We start from the raw sequence: 17,963 nt of genomic DNA, 5'->3' as shown, positions 1-17,963 counted from the left end.
AGGAAACAGGCTGACTACGTGAGCAGAAAAATACATAAATCTACCGGTATAATAAGGAGGGTTAGCTATCTTGTTAATACAGAATGTCTTCTTACTCTTTACTATAGTTTAATTTATCGTTAGCTCTCATATTGTAATATAGTTTGGGCGAGTACTTTTCCTACAACATTTCAAAACGTTATTATCCTACAGAAACGATTTGTTAGGACTGCAACCCGATCAAATAAACTAAAAAAAAAAAAAAAAAAAAAAAAAAAAATGTAGAGAAGAGAAGAGAAGAGAAGAGAAGAGAAGAGAAGAGAAGAAAGAAAGTTCAGAGGAAAGAAATAAGGAAGAGGAGGAGGGAGGAGGATGGAAGGAAGGAAAGAAGAAATAAATGAAAAGAAGCGAAAAGAAGAAACTAAGAATGAAGCAATTAAGAAAAAGGGGAAAAAAGAAACCTACACATTTGGTACAGCATTTGGCACAGCCTAAAACCTTTGTAAGAAAGAAAGAAAGAAAGAAAGAAAGAAAGAAAGAAAGAAAGAAAGAAAGAAAGAAAGAAAGAAAGAAAGAAAGAAAGAAAGAAAGAAAGAAAGAAAGAAAGAAAGAAAGAAAGAAAGAAAGAAAGAAAGAAAGAAAGAAAGAAAGAAAGAAAGAAAGAAAGAAAGGGCAAGTTTTAAAGAAGGGGAGAAAAAAAGATGTGTGATGACTCTGTGGAGAATATGATGGGACATGCTTAATTGCTTCTCCCTGATCTCCGGAGAGCAGAGCTGTGAAGACGGAGGGATTGAATGAATTCAGCAAGCGTGTCCTGGACCAAGACTGCAGATCTGAGCGGCCCATGACACAAGTGTCAGAACATACAGCACTTCTACTCATTCACTGTATTAATCAGCATTACAGTCACGCTCTCATCTTCAGCTGATGCTCCTGTGAGCAGTGTGACACTTTAATATGGACAGAATGTCTTGTGTCAGGTCTAACAGGCACAGTGGGGATAAAATCAGTGGTGGTTTAGATCTTAACCATAATTATCTGCCAATCTTCTTCCATAAATATCTGGCAGAGCTGTACAGAGCATGAACACAAATAACCCTGTGCACTGAAAATAACGCATCCGAGTTGAAGAGGTCCTCCTTCAAATGACACATAATGATCAGGGTTTATTCCCCAAAGGCAGACTTATCAGATTAGATCCACACTACATGTCCAACAAAAGACCTGGGAAACAATCATGGTTAGATGCCAAAAAGAGTCCTTGAGAGATCTGGCCTTCAAGAAGAGTTTAAGAAAGGTGAACACATTATTAGACAACCCCACACACTGGATAAAAATAAATGGACATCTATCAGATTGTATTACAGTAGAGCGTGGCACAAGACAGGGATGACTCCACTTGGTCTTTCCACTATATATATATATATATATATATATAAACCATGTGGACTGTGAATAAGTCAGACATAAAATAAAACGTACACACATAAAATGATTTTGCATGAAAATGATGCGCTGTTATGCAGATATATTTTCATAGTAATATACATTTCACTTCTACATTTACATTTATGCATTTGACAGATGCTTTCATTCAAAGCATTGCATTGAAGGTATATCATTTATCAGTTCATGCATTCCCTGGGAATCAAACCCATGACCTTGGTGTTGCTAGCACCATGCTTTACAGTTAATATAACCTTTACATGGGTGAATCTCACAAGCCAGTCAAATAAAACGTCCTAGACATTATTCACTACAAAATCAAGAGAAATTTAAGAAATTATATTTTGCATACAGAAAATGATGCTTTTTGCTGTTGTTTTTGTTTTCAGAATAATAACCCTCACAATTATCATTGGCATTATGTACAATTAGTGTAGAATGAAAATTACTTTTACAGTTATTTGAAGAAAAAAAATTGGGGTCAGTGTTTTTTTTTTATTTTTAGAAAATTTTTATTCAGCAAGGACGCAAATATATTTAAAGTTACAAAATATTTCTATTTCAAATAAATGCTTTTCTTCTGAACTTTCAATTCATCCTGAAAACAGTTTCCACAAATTATTAAACCGCACAAGTGTTTGAACATTGATGATGTTTCTTGAGCACCAAATCAGCATTTTAGAATGATAATGACTTTTTTTTTTTACTACTACCAACTATTAATGGGACATTTTCTTGAGAGGTTTTATGAAATTGCATAGTCCAAATCTATATATAACCTTAACATTAACATTATGTCAAAGGCCCGGTGCTAAATGCGACTGATGATCAGACACAGCCTTGTAAAGACACTGCAACTCTACTGAATACATTAAAACATGAGAGAAAACAGTGGTTTAGGTTTTGTAACTCTCTATGGAAGGCTATCAGCTCACATAAATGGACAGAATTTGGGTGGAAATGCCTAATAAGAAAGAAAACACAGCTTACTGGGGAAAAACCCAAATGTGGCAGACTCTGTGGGACTAAAGTCAACCATTGGCATGTATTTTGGGAAAGCTCAGTAAGTTTTTTTTTTTAGTTATATATATGGGAAAGAGAAACATGAAGAACTAGAGGAATGGAGGAATACTTTCGCGCATTGCATTTTGTGGAAAAAAAACTGGCCTTCAATCAAAAATACATCTGAGACCTGCATGCAGCAATGCTCAATTTAGAAGATGGTTGCTCAACCTCATACCTCTGCATATGAGCCCCTGGTCACACTCTTCACTATGATGGCCTTGTTCTTCTCTTCGATCTCAAACCCATAGTCCTCTTCATCAGGATGGATCTGTACGGGGACAAAAGAGTCACTGCATCATCACGACGGTCAATATTAGCAGGAGACTAGGACGTTGTTATGATGGTTTCATTTGTGCATCTAAGAAAAAAATTCAGCAAGTGACAGCACGGAACTGAACGTGTAACTTTCAGGATTCAAATTTAGCAGTTCGGTGCCATGCTGAGAGAGCTGGAGTGTTTGTGCAAACGTGTGAACAAGCTACGTATCCTCTAGTCAAAAAGCTGTTTGAGGTGTTAAGTCCGTTCTTCTAAAAATAACTAAACAATAATCTGCTCATATGTGCCACAGCTGCATGCTAATAGGTCAGCTCAGGTGCTAAAGGCTTAATCATGGATCATAACAAGGATATAATGCTCAATTTCTCCACAGCTACACATGAGATGGGCTTTTATTTGCTTTTATTATATAAAAGCTGAAATAGAACATGTTTACCAGCCCTGTAAATGTCTTCCTCTGTTTTATTTCTATCCATCAACCATTATTTTCTCTGAAAAACTGCAGTGGCGTGACGTCTGAGAGGGCTGACTGAGGAGGGTAAATCGAGAAGCTCTTAGCCTCTGAACAGAGAGGAGAGAATGCAAGATTTTCATGCATTTGATGGTCTGGAGGAGGAATCTGTCAGTCAATAAGAGATGAAAGAGTAGTTTGTAAAGGTCAGGGTAATTACTGATGGATAAGGAGGGTCTTAATTGGCACGGAGGAGAAAATCGATGCACTGCTGATAGTTTTGCTTGAGTGCGTGTAGTAGCATGTGTATGTGCCTATGAATAAAAGTGGGTGCATTATAAATGGGAGGTCAGTGGGTAAATTATCTGAATCTGATATAGCTACACAATTTAGAGTGATTGAACTAAAATCAAACTTTTTACAATTAAAACAGAATCTCAGACAGCATCTTAAGACTAAACTAGTAAATCTACAGTAAATACACCTAAAGAGGCAGTCACACTACTTTTTTTTCTTTGTCACTGACTTCCATTCATTCACATGCGAATGCGGGAGTCCAGAAACGCAAACACAAGTGCGCATTGTGCTGTGTTAAAAGTTCAAGTTTGGTGAACTTGGACCCTTGAAATTGTATCACGTGTGACAAGTAGAAGATCGATATGTAAAAAAATTTTTTACATTTTGGATTTATTATCATTTGTTATACTTAAACTTTTAAATACCTTAATAAAAACTAATTAAAACAAAAAAAAGCAACCTAATTTAAAGTAGAACAGATATTAATGAACTATCATTTTGCTACAAAAAGGATGATAACATAAATTCCCAATGGGACTCAAATGAATCAGTGAAAACAAACAAACTGCAATTCAAAGCTACATTTGAGAGAGATGACAGGAAAGAGCCTTTAATTATTTTGATGCCCTAGTTCTTATGGGCTATAAAGGGACATGCAGTATAAACAGCTACAATGCTGTTATTAGAAAAGCTACTGAATTTTGAAAGAAGTTCAGCTACTGTCAAGCTATGGAAAAATGTGGTTAAGTAAGTGACATTGCTAGTTGGTTATCCCTCAACACTGCTCTCCACAGGGGTGAAACCCCTGATGTGTATGTGTCTTTGTATCTCACCACTACGGATTTGGCAAGGATGTTCTCGATGAGTTTGAAGTCACTGCGAAGCTGTTTACTCTTGGAGCTCGTACCCTCAGTCTCCTCATCGGCATAGAAGCGGAAAAACTGCGAGTCATCCTTAAATTCGCTTTTCTCCAGAACTGCAAGGCAAAGATAGAACTGAATTTAACTGAGAAAGAAAAAATAAACATTTTGCTACTTTTATAAACTGGTAAAAAAAAAAAACACTTCATCATATCTGCTGATGACAAAACGATTTGACAGAGTGAAGAGGGCCAATTGCATCACCCTTCAGTTCACGTTAAAACAACTCATGATGTCTGTGGGATTGATGTCTGGGCAAATCTGAGGTGAAGGATGAAGGAAGAGGATTTAATGGGAGGTCTGGTGTGTGCAAGTGCACTGTTTTTCCCTCTCAGGAAGATGGTGTGTGTCTGTATGTGTGTGTGTGTGTGTGTGTGTGTGTGTGTGTGTGTGTGTGTGTGTGTGTGTGTGTGTGTGTGTGTGTGTGTGTGTGTGTGTGTGTGTGTGTGTGTGTTCAGGAACTTTGTAGGGACAGGCTGTTCTGTCTGTGAATTCCAAGCAAAATATTGTTGAGGATAGTTTTGGAAGTTGAGATCAGACATGACCGCAAAACACTTCTACAACTCTGACAGGAGGCATGTGTCTATGAGCATGTGTATCTCATCGGAAAATGTTCTTTTCCATTATTGTGATAATTTCTGTTCCATCAGAGGCCCCAGATGTTTTTCCAACAGCTGTTTACATCTACAACACACTTATCTCTCTCCATTCTACACTATGACCCTCTGGCAGACACATGGAGAGTGTGATGTTAAAAAAGCAATAAGTGTGTGACACTAATGCACTAATTAATGAATTTAGAAAGAAAAAAAATAGATATATAACACTAGGCAATTAAATTAGCATTATAAAACGGATAGTTCCAGAACTTGATTGTGACCTGCTGAGCCACATTCGAAGCCATTGTAAAATAATGTATAAACACACACCTGTGACCTATTACATCAGTATTACCATGCCACTATATCTGTGTGTTTCTGTGTCTGTGAGATGCTTGGCAATCATTCTGCTAAACATGGCTGAAGAACAACATTGCTTGGCGGAATAATTATTTGTCATCAATAAATTGTTGCATTATTGTTGCTGTGTGTATATTTTATGAAACGTTGCCAGGTACGTGCAGCAATCGTTTTATAAAAGCAATTAGCCCCGTGAAGCTGTGATTTACAGTGATTTTAGAACAGCTTCACATTGTGCCTAATAACACTGTTTAGTTGTTATAAAATCACAGTAAACAACAGCTTATTGTGGCTTATTGCTTTATTTTAAAACACAATTAATGTTGCATCATATTTCCAAGATGGCTTTAATGCTGCCAAAAGTCAAAACCCTTTCTCTTTCACTTTCTCTCGTATAAACACCGCCACGGTTCAAAGTTTTGCCCTGGACACAACATGTGTTGCAAACAGAGAAGTTTTTTTTTAAAGATGACTCGTGTAATTTCTTCAATAAACAGTGGCAACTATAAGAAAGCCATACGTAGTCTGATTCCCATGAAAAGTATAAACACTGTGTCTCTGTGGCATTATCAAAACACTTCTCTGTTTGTTTGAGCAGCCTGATCAGCCCTACACAGCAACATTGCACCAACCAATGGCAGCAGTTTTATTTTCTGACTGACCGCTAATGTGGTCAGTGTTCAGGAAATCTCGTTTCAAAATCTTTACTTTTTGAAAATTCCATTTAATGCCACTAGAGACACAGAAACTGAACACTTCACCTTTAAAGTAGCAAAGAAACAGAAGTAGTGGCAGCATACATCACCAAAGAGAAGTTTTTTATTTAGCCAGAAGATTTAATAAATAAAAAAGTCCATTGAAACATTTCAAATAGTCAACATATGTATATAAAGACTGACCGTGGTGCATAAAACCAGCATTGCAGAGTCCAACACCGAGGGTCACCGCATCTTCACGGCTTGTGCTGTCACCCTGCAGAAGGAAAATCACGAACAAAGTCACAAAACAATCAAGATAGTGAGCCATGTTAGATGACTTCTGTGTCTGGAAAGAAATGACAAAATGGAGCAACTGTGAATATTAGACTGTAAATAATTTGAGATAAAAAATTAGAGCAGAAATAGTATATAAATTGTGTACAGAAACCCAAAAAGAATTAACTGAAAGATAAATAGAAAGTAAAAAAAAGCATGTATGTTACGTTTATGTAATAAAGTGGTATGTTTCTCTCTCTCTCTCTGTGTGTGTGTGTGTGTGTGTGTGTGTGTGTGTGCATCCTAATCTTACCTGTGACACAAGCCATTCCACCAGTTTGCTAGCTGGTACGACAGATTTGAAGGTTTTCAGATGATGATCTCTGTCTCTGTATATAAAGAAGATTTCAAATTGAAAAATGACTCACAACTGTCCACATCAACACATTGAATGATTTATATATTAACTTTAACTTTTTTGCTCACCAGCCACTGTGGCTAGTGGTTTTCCAAAGTTACTAGCCACTCAGCATTTACACTGGCCACAATTTTGACATCAATACCATGGGGAGAAACTGCCATATAGATATTTTTAATATTATCTTATCATTTGGCAGCAGGTATATTAGGGTGGTGTCACTTTAAGACTTGACTCACGGATCCATTATACTGTTACACATGCGTTTTCTTTCTCAACTGTTTACATTCACTAAAAAGATAACTGACTGTTTACGTGAATACTCGCCAAGACCGGCATTTTGACCATTTTTTTGTGTATTTGACTGTTTAAGCACAATAAGCAGCGAAAAAGAAATCAATTTAGAACTGAGAGGCAGCTTTATGTGCGCGCACTTTGGGTGCGAAATCTGCGGCAATGAGTAAAGTTGTGCAATATGCTCAATCCCACACCGAAATTCAAGCCCTGTAACAGCAACAACATTCATCCAGTGCAAATGAAACAAGTGAGTGAGGGGAGGAGGGTTTGTGTCAACGCGCTGTCGGAGAGATGAGAGAGTGAGAAAGTGCAGCTGGTATCGTGCATTTATTCTGCGGAAAATTAGTATTGGAAGCGTTTCAGATATTACACCACATAGCACTTAATTTCAGATACCTTTTTAAAAGACTACAATTGAAAAATGTATGTAAAATTTAACCCGCCAAAATGGCTACTAGAAGAGACTGTGTTAGACGCCACTGCTGAAATCCACCCGCATTTGGCGCGTGTTAATATATATATATGTATATGTATAATGTATATATATATATATATATATATATATATGTTGTACACACACATACATAATTGATATAATGACAATGGAAATGTCTCCGATTGTTACAATTTAATCACTGTGTTAAAGCAGTTATTTATTGATTACGTGGCAAAGGTTACATTAATTAAGGTTGCTAAAGGAGACCAATGATCTGGAAATATCTTCTATTCACTGAGATCTACTATTACCACTAAGTCCCAAGACCCCAGACTGCTCCAGGGTGGTCTGTCCTAGCAATTAGTGTAGTGTAATTAGTGACCTGGACTGTAAGTCGCTTAAAAAGATGAAAAGCATCTGCTAAAGGGCAAGTAACCAACATGTTAGTTGTTCATTTTTGGATCTGAGATCAGAGTTGGTCCCAACTACAGTTCAATGGCCCCTCCTTACTCTTTATGTGAGGCATCAAAGGTGATAGGTGACAGAAAAGCAATACGACTCTGCAATCCTCACACGCACACACACTTATACACACACAATGTGTGCAGCTGGTCAAGGTTTTTATTTATTTAACAAAAATGTGTTTAATTAAAATAAATTGGAATTGGATAAACTGCATATATTAGATTTAATTATAAAAAAGATAATAAATGAAGTGTAATGCTACTGTACATGTGCAAGCAAAAGGCGTTAGCAAAACATTTTGTATTAAACTTGAATACAAGTCATCTTATTGCTTTAATGACAGTCAGAATTAAATAATAGTGTTGTCTGTTGAGTGTGAAGTATGGCAGAAAACATGTGTCACTTACTTGATAACAGGTGTGAAGAGACAGTGGAGACGACAGTAAAGTCTCACTCCCTGCCGGACACACAAACTTATTTAAAACAATTGCACCGACAGCTGCATCTCTATGCATTTCATTTACTGTTGTCCTTTTGGAATCACTTCTTAATTGATGTGTTGACACAATTGTTTAACAAGATGTATCAAATGCACTCAACTCAAGATTCTGTTTACTTCAATCTATAAACTGACTGGTTTCAATTGACCAAAACTTAGTGAGCCGCCTAGGAATGGAACCTCATAATTGACTGATTTGAATCACTCTGCATAGGCACAAACAGCATACTGTATAAGACGCATGAATCACAATTTATTCCAATAGATTTTGATGTTAGCATGTTGCTAAGCTAATGTCACAATATGATATTCTAAGACGGATAAAAACACATGGCACAAACACACAAATTGTGTATAATACAGAATTTTTTATTATTCTGAACTTTTTAATCATTATTTATTTATTTCATTTTGTCCACCATCTGAGCTCATTACAAAATAAAGAATGTTTAGCTATGGGATACATAAGATGAGATGAATATTGTTTTCAGCCAGTATTCTAGGGTAAAATACCTTTGAGATGATGTCCTCCATTTCACTCCTAGCTTTATAAGTGCCGTCATCGTAACGGAAGCGATACAACACCTGCTCGTTCTTGAACTGGTGCTTATCTGACACTATGGTAAAAAACACACAAATAAACACAATTAAATGCTATGTCATGCTTAAACGCTAAACTTTACACCACCACAGAGGTGTAACTGAGCTTGTGATTTGTTTCTCTCACTGTGGTGATGAATCGAAGTGAGTGAGTGTCATTGCTACACAACAGCCCGTTTGACCTCTCCTTGAATGCTGCCACCTTTATTATTGATTGACTGCCTGAGCCCTTATACTTGGATTCATCACTCCAATCACTTCTGGTGTTTGTCAGTTTTCACTGTCACAATCGCCTGGCTGTAATGTAGAGGTATGATGCTCCCCGAATCTCAGGCAAACACTGCACCTCATGAATTATTCAGAAGAATGTTCTCTACCAGCATTTCATGTCATGTTACTATCCAGACTGCCGATCATCTGTAGGGGATCTCAGTGAGTGCTGGCCAACAAGCCAGATTCGTGCCAGATTTATAAAGTGTAAATATGTCAAATGGTGATTTTTAACAGTCCAACGTTTGTATAAACAGTTAATGGATTGTGGTTCATCTGCCAAGACTGTATAAAAAAAACAGAACATTGACAACAATTGAATTTTGGCGATGAAACCAAGCAATACACAAAAACATGTTGATGAACTCTAAGGGGGTGGATGAGGTTAAAAGAGGAAAAGATAAGAGATTAAAAAAAGAAAACACTGAGAGAAAGAATAACAGATTTATATATATTTTTTCTAAACATAACATGGCAAAACAGTTGAATTTTGGTAATGAAACCAAGCAATACAAAAAAACATGTTGATGAAATAAATGGGGGTGAATGAGGTTAAAAGAGGAAAAGAAAGAGACACACACAAAAAACGAAAACACTGAGAGAAAGAATAATAGATTTTAATGAAGTAATGACACTTACAAATAGCACTTTGGAGTTACCAAGGTACAGTGATGGGTCACAATGGTTGATTTTTAGCCTAATTATTTAGGGCGTCCAGTATGTTGACCGATTAGTCAACAAGCTGTTCATGCAACCAACCAACTGTTATGTGAATTTTACACATCCCAGGATCAAATGATATTCCCATGGTATTTACTATATTCACATTTACATAGCACCTTAAAAAAAGTTCAAAATAATACCATGATTTTACCATGGTCCATGTCCAATAAATCAAGGTAATACCATAGGTCTTTTAAGGGAGAACGTTCTCTTACCATGATGGATGATGCCGTTCTCCAGGAGAGCTTGACCCAGGTTGATTCCCTCCTCAGCCTTACTGATCTCTCCACTCTCCAAGAGCCATGAGACAAATTCACTGAGGACACACAGAGACAACAGTTGTATCAGTCTGCACATAACACAACACTCCACACATGCTAGAGAAGGGATTTATGAGCCACTAGTCAAAGGTACTTGGGAACTTGGATTCACTCAATCCTTTAGAGTGACTGGTCAGAACTGGTAAAAAGTTCACAAAGGACACAAATCAAGATGATATCAAGCTGCATTCCACTCTGTTAAGGTCTTAAAAGTTCAAACACCAGGGTTCACATATAGCTTTAGTTTTGAAAAAAGGCTCTATTTGTCTATACACACACACACATTTTGTTTATATCTAACAATATATAATTATATCTTAATTTAGTTTATTTTTACATATATAGAGCATAGTTTGGTGGCAGTAAAAAATAAATGTTTTAGTAGGGATGCGTTAAATTGATCATAGGTTACAGAAAATATATTTATAATGTTATTTAAAATAAATGCTGTTCTTGAAATTCCTGAAAACAATGCATCATGGTTTCCACAAAAATATTAAGCAGCACAACTGTTTTCAACACAGACAATGAGAACAAACGTTTCTCATACATTTTTTTAATAAGAACCCAATCATAATATTAAGCATGATATCTGAAGGATCACAGTGACAATGAAGACTGGAATAATGGCTGAATAATCTGTGCCATCCCAGGAATAAATATATTTTAATATTTCACAGTATTAATGTTTTTACTGTATTTTTATCTAATAACGTACACATATATACATGCATACATACATAGTTTGCTACAACTTGACTTTAGCTAGTCAACAGCCAAATGAAAATGGCAAGAATAGTAATAAAATGATTAACTACTTCTGAAGAAAGCAGGGGAGGAATTTATTAGCAATTGCATGTCTGAGGTGGTTTAATGGCGACTCCAACGTTGTGTGTGATTGTATGTGTGTGACTGCTGCGTGAGAAACTGTAAATCCCATTAGATTCAGGGACAGAAATAAGCAATGTGTAAACAGTTATGACGCCTTAAAGGGAATGTGAGAAGGGTGAGTGTGTGTCCTTGAAATGTTGAACGACAACAGCGAGGGTAGAGGGGTCGGATGAAAGGATGGGTTAACAGATGGAGCAGGAAGAGAAGGCACCCCACATTCACCCAGTACAGTAAGACATTCATATCTCACCTGACTACACAACTGCTCTGCCCTATACATCTCCTTCAAATCAGCTGACCACATGCACAACTTCATGAACTCTTTTAAAAATACTTAACCTTGATAAGTCATTACCCTTCACAGTCAAAAACTTCACAGGGATACAGATTACTAGATAATACAACTAACTTAGGCCAACCCGGAAGATTCGCATCACCCTGGCTCCCTCGACAGAAACCAAATAAGATTTTTCCATTGCCTTTTGGATTATTGCAGAAAATAAGGTCAGTGACTAACAAAAGTGTATGATTTTCACACGTTTTGTACATCAATATAAACTTCACAAATGGGGTGAATTAATTAGTTTATGTAACTCATTAATATTCTCCACAGCCGTACATGTGTGAGAATATTCTTACGCTTGTATCTATATCTGTCCGATTTTTCCATTGCTTTTGGATTATTGCAGAAAATAAGGTAAGTGACTAACAAAAGTGTATGATTCTTATACATTTTGTACATCATGATAATCTTCACAAATCAACAAATTTGAAACCTAAATACTGAAATAATCTAAATCTAAATGTAGGAAACGCCTTTTTTTAGATAAGTAAAAGCTTAAAAAAAAAAAAAAAAAAATCACAAGTGGGATATTACAGCTGTATTTTAAGTTGTATAATAAAACGTGACAAAAATCTTGAGCTTGTGTTAACCACAGATATTTTACAAAAAAAGCAGCACTTAATTGTCCCTGTCAAAAAATGAGCACAGTTGTGAATCATAGATGTGGATTCTGTGTTTTGGTGGTAAATGTCAACTTCCTGAAATAAGTGCACATTTTTCTTATATTTTAAGACTTTTGTACAACATTTGACATGCTGATGCCCAAGTTTTATTACAGATAGACTTTGTATTCAGAAACTATAGGTCAAATAGTCTTCAGGGCTCCACATAAATCCGTAAAACAATTTGACTATTTAAAGTATCTTTGATAATGTCTTATCTCAAGGGGTTTTAGATGGTACATAGTCAATCTTATGCGAATCGGACAAAGGCAAGGGTTTTCAATCAATTCAGCATGGTGGAAGAGGAATGCAGCTCATACGGTTCCAGAGTTATTAGCAAAAATGCATGTGTACATCTAAGCAGTGGCTGGGATTTGCAGCCATTGTGTCAAGTTTGTGGTCTTTGCAATTACAATAATCAAACACAAAGTTTTATAGCAGAAAAATAATGCTCCCACAAAAGAGGAGAATGTAAACAAATATAAGAAAAGGTTCTAGCTGCTGCTTTGACCACACAAAAATAAAAAAATAAAAAAGATGACAATGTCAATAAAAGGATAGTAATCACATAATCAAGCCTTTCATACAAAATGCAAACAATAAATGTTTATGATGTGGTTATGTGGGTTATGTGGAGATCTTACAGACTACTTCCAAAGCCTTTATGTGCAGTTCTGCAGAGGAAGTTCACAGAGGAGAGGGCAGTCCGGCCCATGAAAGAGAGCAGTGAAATGAAACAGACAGTGAGTCTGCTGTGATTACATAAGTCTCTAATTCAGATTGGCAGGAAAGGAAAGGGGTGGAGGTGGGCGTCCCTGGGGTGAATTAATTAGTGTTTATGTAACTCATTAATATTCTCCACAGCTAGCGCACACAGAGCTCTCTCACATGCTGTAGATGCGTGTGAGAATTTCCGTACGCTTGTATCGATATCTGTCCTGTATTATGCATGTACTGTATGTGTGAGTGTGACAGAGAAGGATATAATGAGATATTGAAGTAATATTAAATACAAGCTCAATTACCACAGAAAATAATTTGGACTTGTCCCTCAGTTTGTAAAATAAATGAATGCATGTTTACAAAAATGTACTTAGAAGATTATGGGTATAAAATCAGAATTGTGAGGCTTGCATTTCTGTAATAGCACTTATATTAAGTGTAAAAAACACAAATCTGAGGTACTGTTCTGAATGGATGAATTTCTAGTTATGCATTACCATTTTCACCCCATCATTCAACTGTCTAAACTGTCCTTTTTTGTATCCTTGCAAGTACTATGCTAAAATGACAGGATTTATCGGTTCACGACGTGAGTTGAATAACTGGACAAGGATAGCAAGTGATTTTACCCTTGTCTCATAAATGCAACTTGATTTTGCAAACTGATGAACGAGTCAAAATGATTTTCTGTGAATATAGAAAGCAGATGATTTCAATAGAGCTTAAGTTGTAAATAACCAGAAACATTCCTTTACTGCTTTGGCCATTTAAAGCTTTTTACCACACCGATAAATCTTTGCTTTAGGTCATTGCAGTAAGTTTAAATGCATAAATGAAATCTCTCTACAGTACTTCAGAACTTGTGATGATGTACGGATCAAAATCTCACCATATTTTGAAGTAAATTCTTCAAAATAAGCACAATGGGGAAAAATAAATCAACAGTGGCTCAAGAAATAGCCAGAGATGAGAGGAAGAGCTAGAGTCTGAGCAGTAGCAGAGCGTTTGTCCACATTAACAGCTGAACTGCTCGGCTGTTCTTGGAAGGATTGGGATTGTGTTTTATTCTGAGAAGGATGCGCAAGCCAGCGAACAACAGAGCCAATCACAGCTGCTTTCACCTGGACCACCGAGGCTGAAACGCTTGAATAATTGTGTTCTGAGGGAGCCATGCGAAATGTATCCAGTCAGGTGTTGACAGGACAACAACAGCACAGCTGAGGCTGTGAGGCCAGCGACTGTTTGCTTTTTAAGCCAATTCAGCGGAAGTGCTACTTCAACTGTATTTCAACTACAGTCAAGATAGCCTTTTGAAGAAAAAAAGCTACCTAACAAGATTCTGACATAAAGCAGCTAACTAGATTGAAGCCATTTAAGAGGGACATTCGTTTAAAATATACAATTAACAACATCAAATGAAACACTGCTGTTTGTAATCAACAGTAATTAATCAGACACAAAAAAAAACTATGAGAATCTCAGTCAGAGTCATATTTTACAGTATGTAACTTAAACAGATCATTTTAAATGAAATAAAACTAGGAAACTTTCCAATGTTTATAATTGAGTTGGAAAAATGGAACAGCAGCATTTAGGCTTCAATGAATTATTGAGCTTAAAAAGTATTCAGCTATTCCATTGAATCTTTCCTTCTTTTTTGTAAGTAAAGTATTGTTACTCATTGGCTAAAGCAGCTTGTGACTGTAAAAAGCGAAACTATTTTAAAGCACCTGAGCATCTGAAATATGTAGTTAAGTTAGCAGCATTGCTACTTTGAGTTTCTTATTCCCAACACTGCTCAGCAGCAAGGCCCTTCCGATTTATAAACCACCAAATGAGGCTCATATCTGAACTTGTGAATTTTTGCGGTCTTTTAAACGAGATTGCATCAATATAATCTCTTTAAATGGACCACAGGACAGTGCTTTTTTCTCCTTATCTACTAATGCAGTGCAAAAAGAGAATTTTAATTGGTGTGAGGAATCTCTCCTCTCAACTCCCAAACACACACACACACTGTATTTGGAAGTTTAATGGCGTACATAGCACTCATTGTTCATTCATGGTGTTGAAAGAGTGGGTGAGCGAGCGACAGAAAGAAAGAGAGAGAGAAAAATGAAGAGAGATGCACAGAGAGAAAAAGAGAGAGAGAGACTGAATGCAGATTTCTCTCTAATGAAGTTTTTTTTTTTTTTCGCTGGGAATGTCTGTGTCCAATGGGGTGCTTGGCAGTGAGCTTGGGAAAGCATTTACAAGCGCTAAGTAAGTGTATGTGTGTGCGTATGCATTTTCATTCATACAGGGGCCTCTTGGATTAGGATGACTTGCAAGATATTCAGGAGACAGTCAGATGGCGTAAAAGCAGCCGAGGGAAGGTGTCGCACTCAGCGCGGACTGAGCCAATCACCGGCATGGGAACTGACCGGTCAGTAAGGAGAACCCATTAGTCTGGACAAGAATCTCTAAAATACATTACATAATGCTCAAAACTTACTTTCCCAAGAAGCATTTGGGTACATTGGTGAGTTTCCTGCGTCGATCTTTGATGAGGTGGCGGCTCTTGGTCATCATCATATGGTACAGCTTTTCTCCCTTCTCTGCGATCATGACATAGGCATCACGCTCCATCCCGAGCTTCAAACCTGCCAAGCAATGACATAAGAGTCAAGAACCCCGAATAAAAGCAGAAAAATCAACAAGAATTTTTACATATTTAAACAATAACATCTATAGATAATAATGTATAGTAGTAATAATGTATAGTAGCCTAGTAATAAGAATAGAAATAGAATGATCGAAAATAGAAAAAAAAAAAGAATCAATGGGCCTTGTTTATGAAACAAAAGCTAATTGTTAAACTATATTGTCTAATTGCAAATTAAACTATATTGTTTTGTTTTTTTGTAAGTATAGTTTATATATTTACATTTAGGAGCAATAAAATCAATAGGCTTCATTTATGAAAAAAAGATGAATTGTTTAATTTTATAACTGTATAACTTTTTTTGAAAAATCATTATAAATGTAAATTGTCACTTCAATGCAATAAATTAATTAAAAAAAAAAAATAAGAATGGATTTATGAATGCTTTTTGAAAAAATATTTCATAAATTAAAAATAAAAATTCCTAAGTCAGCTGCACCTGTAACCCAAGTCAGATGTGCACAAATGTTCATAGAAAACTTCATATTCTCGTAAAATCTAATAATAAAAGGTCTTATTTGACAAGATGTCTTAAAAAAAAAAAAAAAGTTAATAGCAAATTCACTGAAATTATGAGGGATGAACTAGACTTTTATACTGTTCTACTATATAATTATAGTCTATTCCTCAAGCGTTACTTTCAAGCTGTGGCGGGTGTTGCCGTGTCAGTTAATGTTTAGGTGAGGCTGAAAGGAAACACTGGTTTAACTGATTTTATTATAAGGTTTGTGTTCACACGTTCACATGCATTCTGCTATAGAGGTGTTTTGGTGGGCAGAGGGCTGGATCGCAAAATTGGCATCAGCATTCGACACATAAGCCACACGCTTTACACAAAATAAAAAAAATGGTGTTAAACTACAACATGAACTGAGTAATATAAAAGAATTGGTTATCACACATTACTCAGGGCAGGTCCAAGTCACAACAAGTGATGTGATAAGAATAACTGTTCATCTTAAGTGGTTAATAAGGTGAGAACAGATGCGACTCTAGATGCAGAGAATGACCTCTACCAGTGAGTTTGCAGTTTCCTGAACAGACCTGAAGAGAACACTGCATGCTAAAAACTGTGCAACAGTGCAATGCCACCGATGAAAGCAGCCTTGTTTATTTTAGCAGTGCAGCCAGAGTCAAGTAACGGAAACAGGAGCTTCATGCAAAGGTTGCCTAAAAAAAGTACTTTGTCAGTCGTCCGAGGCATTTTGCTTGTTGCCTAATGCAAAGAAAAACTTAAAACAGCCCTTCAGTCAAGGCAACTATTCAGGTTTTTACCGTACATTTAAACAAAAGGTGATGTTAAAGAGAGTATCAATGGGATTGCAGCTGATGGAAGCGTGCTCAGATGTGGCGGCAGCTGGCATGGCTCTCATTCAGAGCTCTTTACTGTGTCTGAGAGCCCAGAGAGAGGGAAGCCACCGGCAGCTGCAGCTCTCGCTCACAAAGACTTTTTTGAGGAGGTGTTCGTGGCAGCTGTACGTGGCTCCAATTCAATCAAGTCTCAGGAAAGAGGCAACACATCATTAAAAATGGCTCCTCAAAAATGACCCTGCTGACACGTAATTTCCACCTTGGCATCTGAAGGTCTGATGCTGAATGGCAATTTTAGAAATGAGCAGACCTTCATTTCAAACCCCAAATCTTCCTGTTTTTGTCCTCATTTTGAACTGCCGATTTCAATCAGTGCACACCAACATGAAATGGAAGAATGCAAGAATAACATTAAAGAATGTTCACTTGCTTTTTTTAGCTAAAAATGTAATTGAATTTGCATAAATTTAAATAAATGTATTTAAAATGTATATACAATTTTTTATTTTTTATTATTTAAAATTATTAAAACATTTTTAGGTAATTATTTAAAATTATTATTTGAAGGTCTTTACTGCTTTATTGAGTATGTAAGTGTGCTTAACAGAACCGTCCATTTGCAATGCATTATTCAAGTTTGTGTTTGGGTACTTGAGAGAAATATTTTTCTAGTCTTAGACTTCAGATGGCCAGAATTTCTAAATCAGAGGCACATTTGCGCGTCAAATATTAATCGAAATGTGTAATTCAACGACGTTTTTGTATAGAGAAACGAGTGGGTGCTGGCTGAAGACTCGGACGGTCAGAGAGGTGTGACTGATGTGGCACCTGTTGGAATGGGCTCAGATTTCAAACGTTGGAAACCTGATACGCACCATAAAACTTCTGCTTTCATCTGGCATTGCAGCATAAAAGTGACGCTCTCGCTCTACCG

At 36.5% G+C, this 17,963-nt stretch overlaps 1 protein-coding gene across 1 annotated transcript in view; it reads right to left on the bottom strand.

The window, feature by feature from the left end:
- The window catches only part of prex1 (phosphatidylinositol-3,4,5-trisphosphate-dependent Rac exchange factor 1), a 71,747-nt gene that overhangs the window by 21,148 nt on the left and 32,636 nt on the right, over positions 1-17,963 (bottom strand). The window contains exons 10-17 of the mRNA XM_084389176.1: positions 15,509-15,656; positions 10,291-10,391; positions 8,996-9,099; positions 8,391-8,440; positions 6,681-6,756; positions 6,293-6,365; positions 4,348-4,490; positions 2,666-2,758 (exon numbers count right to left, since the gene is read on the bottom strand). Of these exons, the coding sequence (XP_084245302.1) occupies positions 2,666-2,758; positions 4,348-4,490; positions 6,293-6,365; positions 6,681-6,756; positions 8,391-8,440; positions 8,996-9,099; positions 10,291-10,391; positions 15,509-15,656 (788 nt within the window). The remainder of the gene's footprint in view (positions 1-2,665; positions 2,759-4,347; positions 4,491-6,292; positions 6,366-6,680; positions 6,757-8,390; positions 8,441-8,995; positions 9,100-10,290; positions 10,392-15,508; positions 15,657-17,963) is intronic.

This window comes from Rutilus rutilus (assembly GCF_951802725.1).
Source record: "Rutilus rutilus genome assembly, chromosome: 19".
In the NCBI taxonomy this organism is placed as follows: Eukaryota; Metazoa; Chordata; class Actinopteri; order Cypriniformes; family Leuciscidae; genus Rutilus; species Rutilus rutilus.
This window is presented reverse-complemented; position numbering and strand designations above follow the sequence as displayed.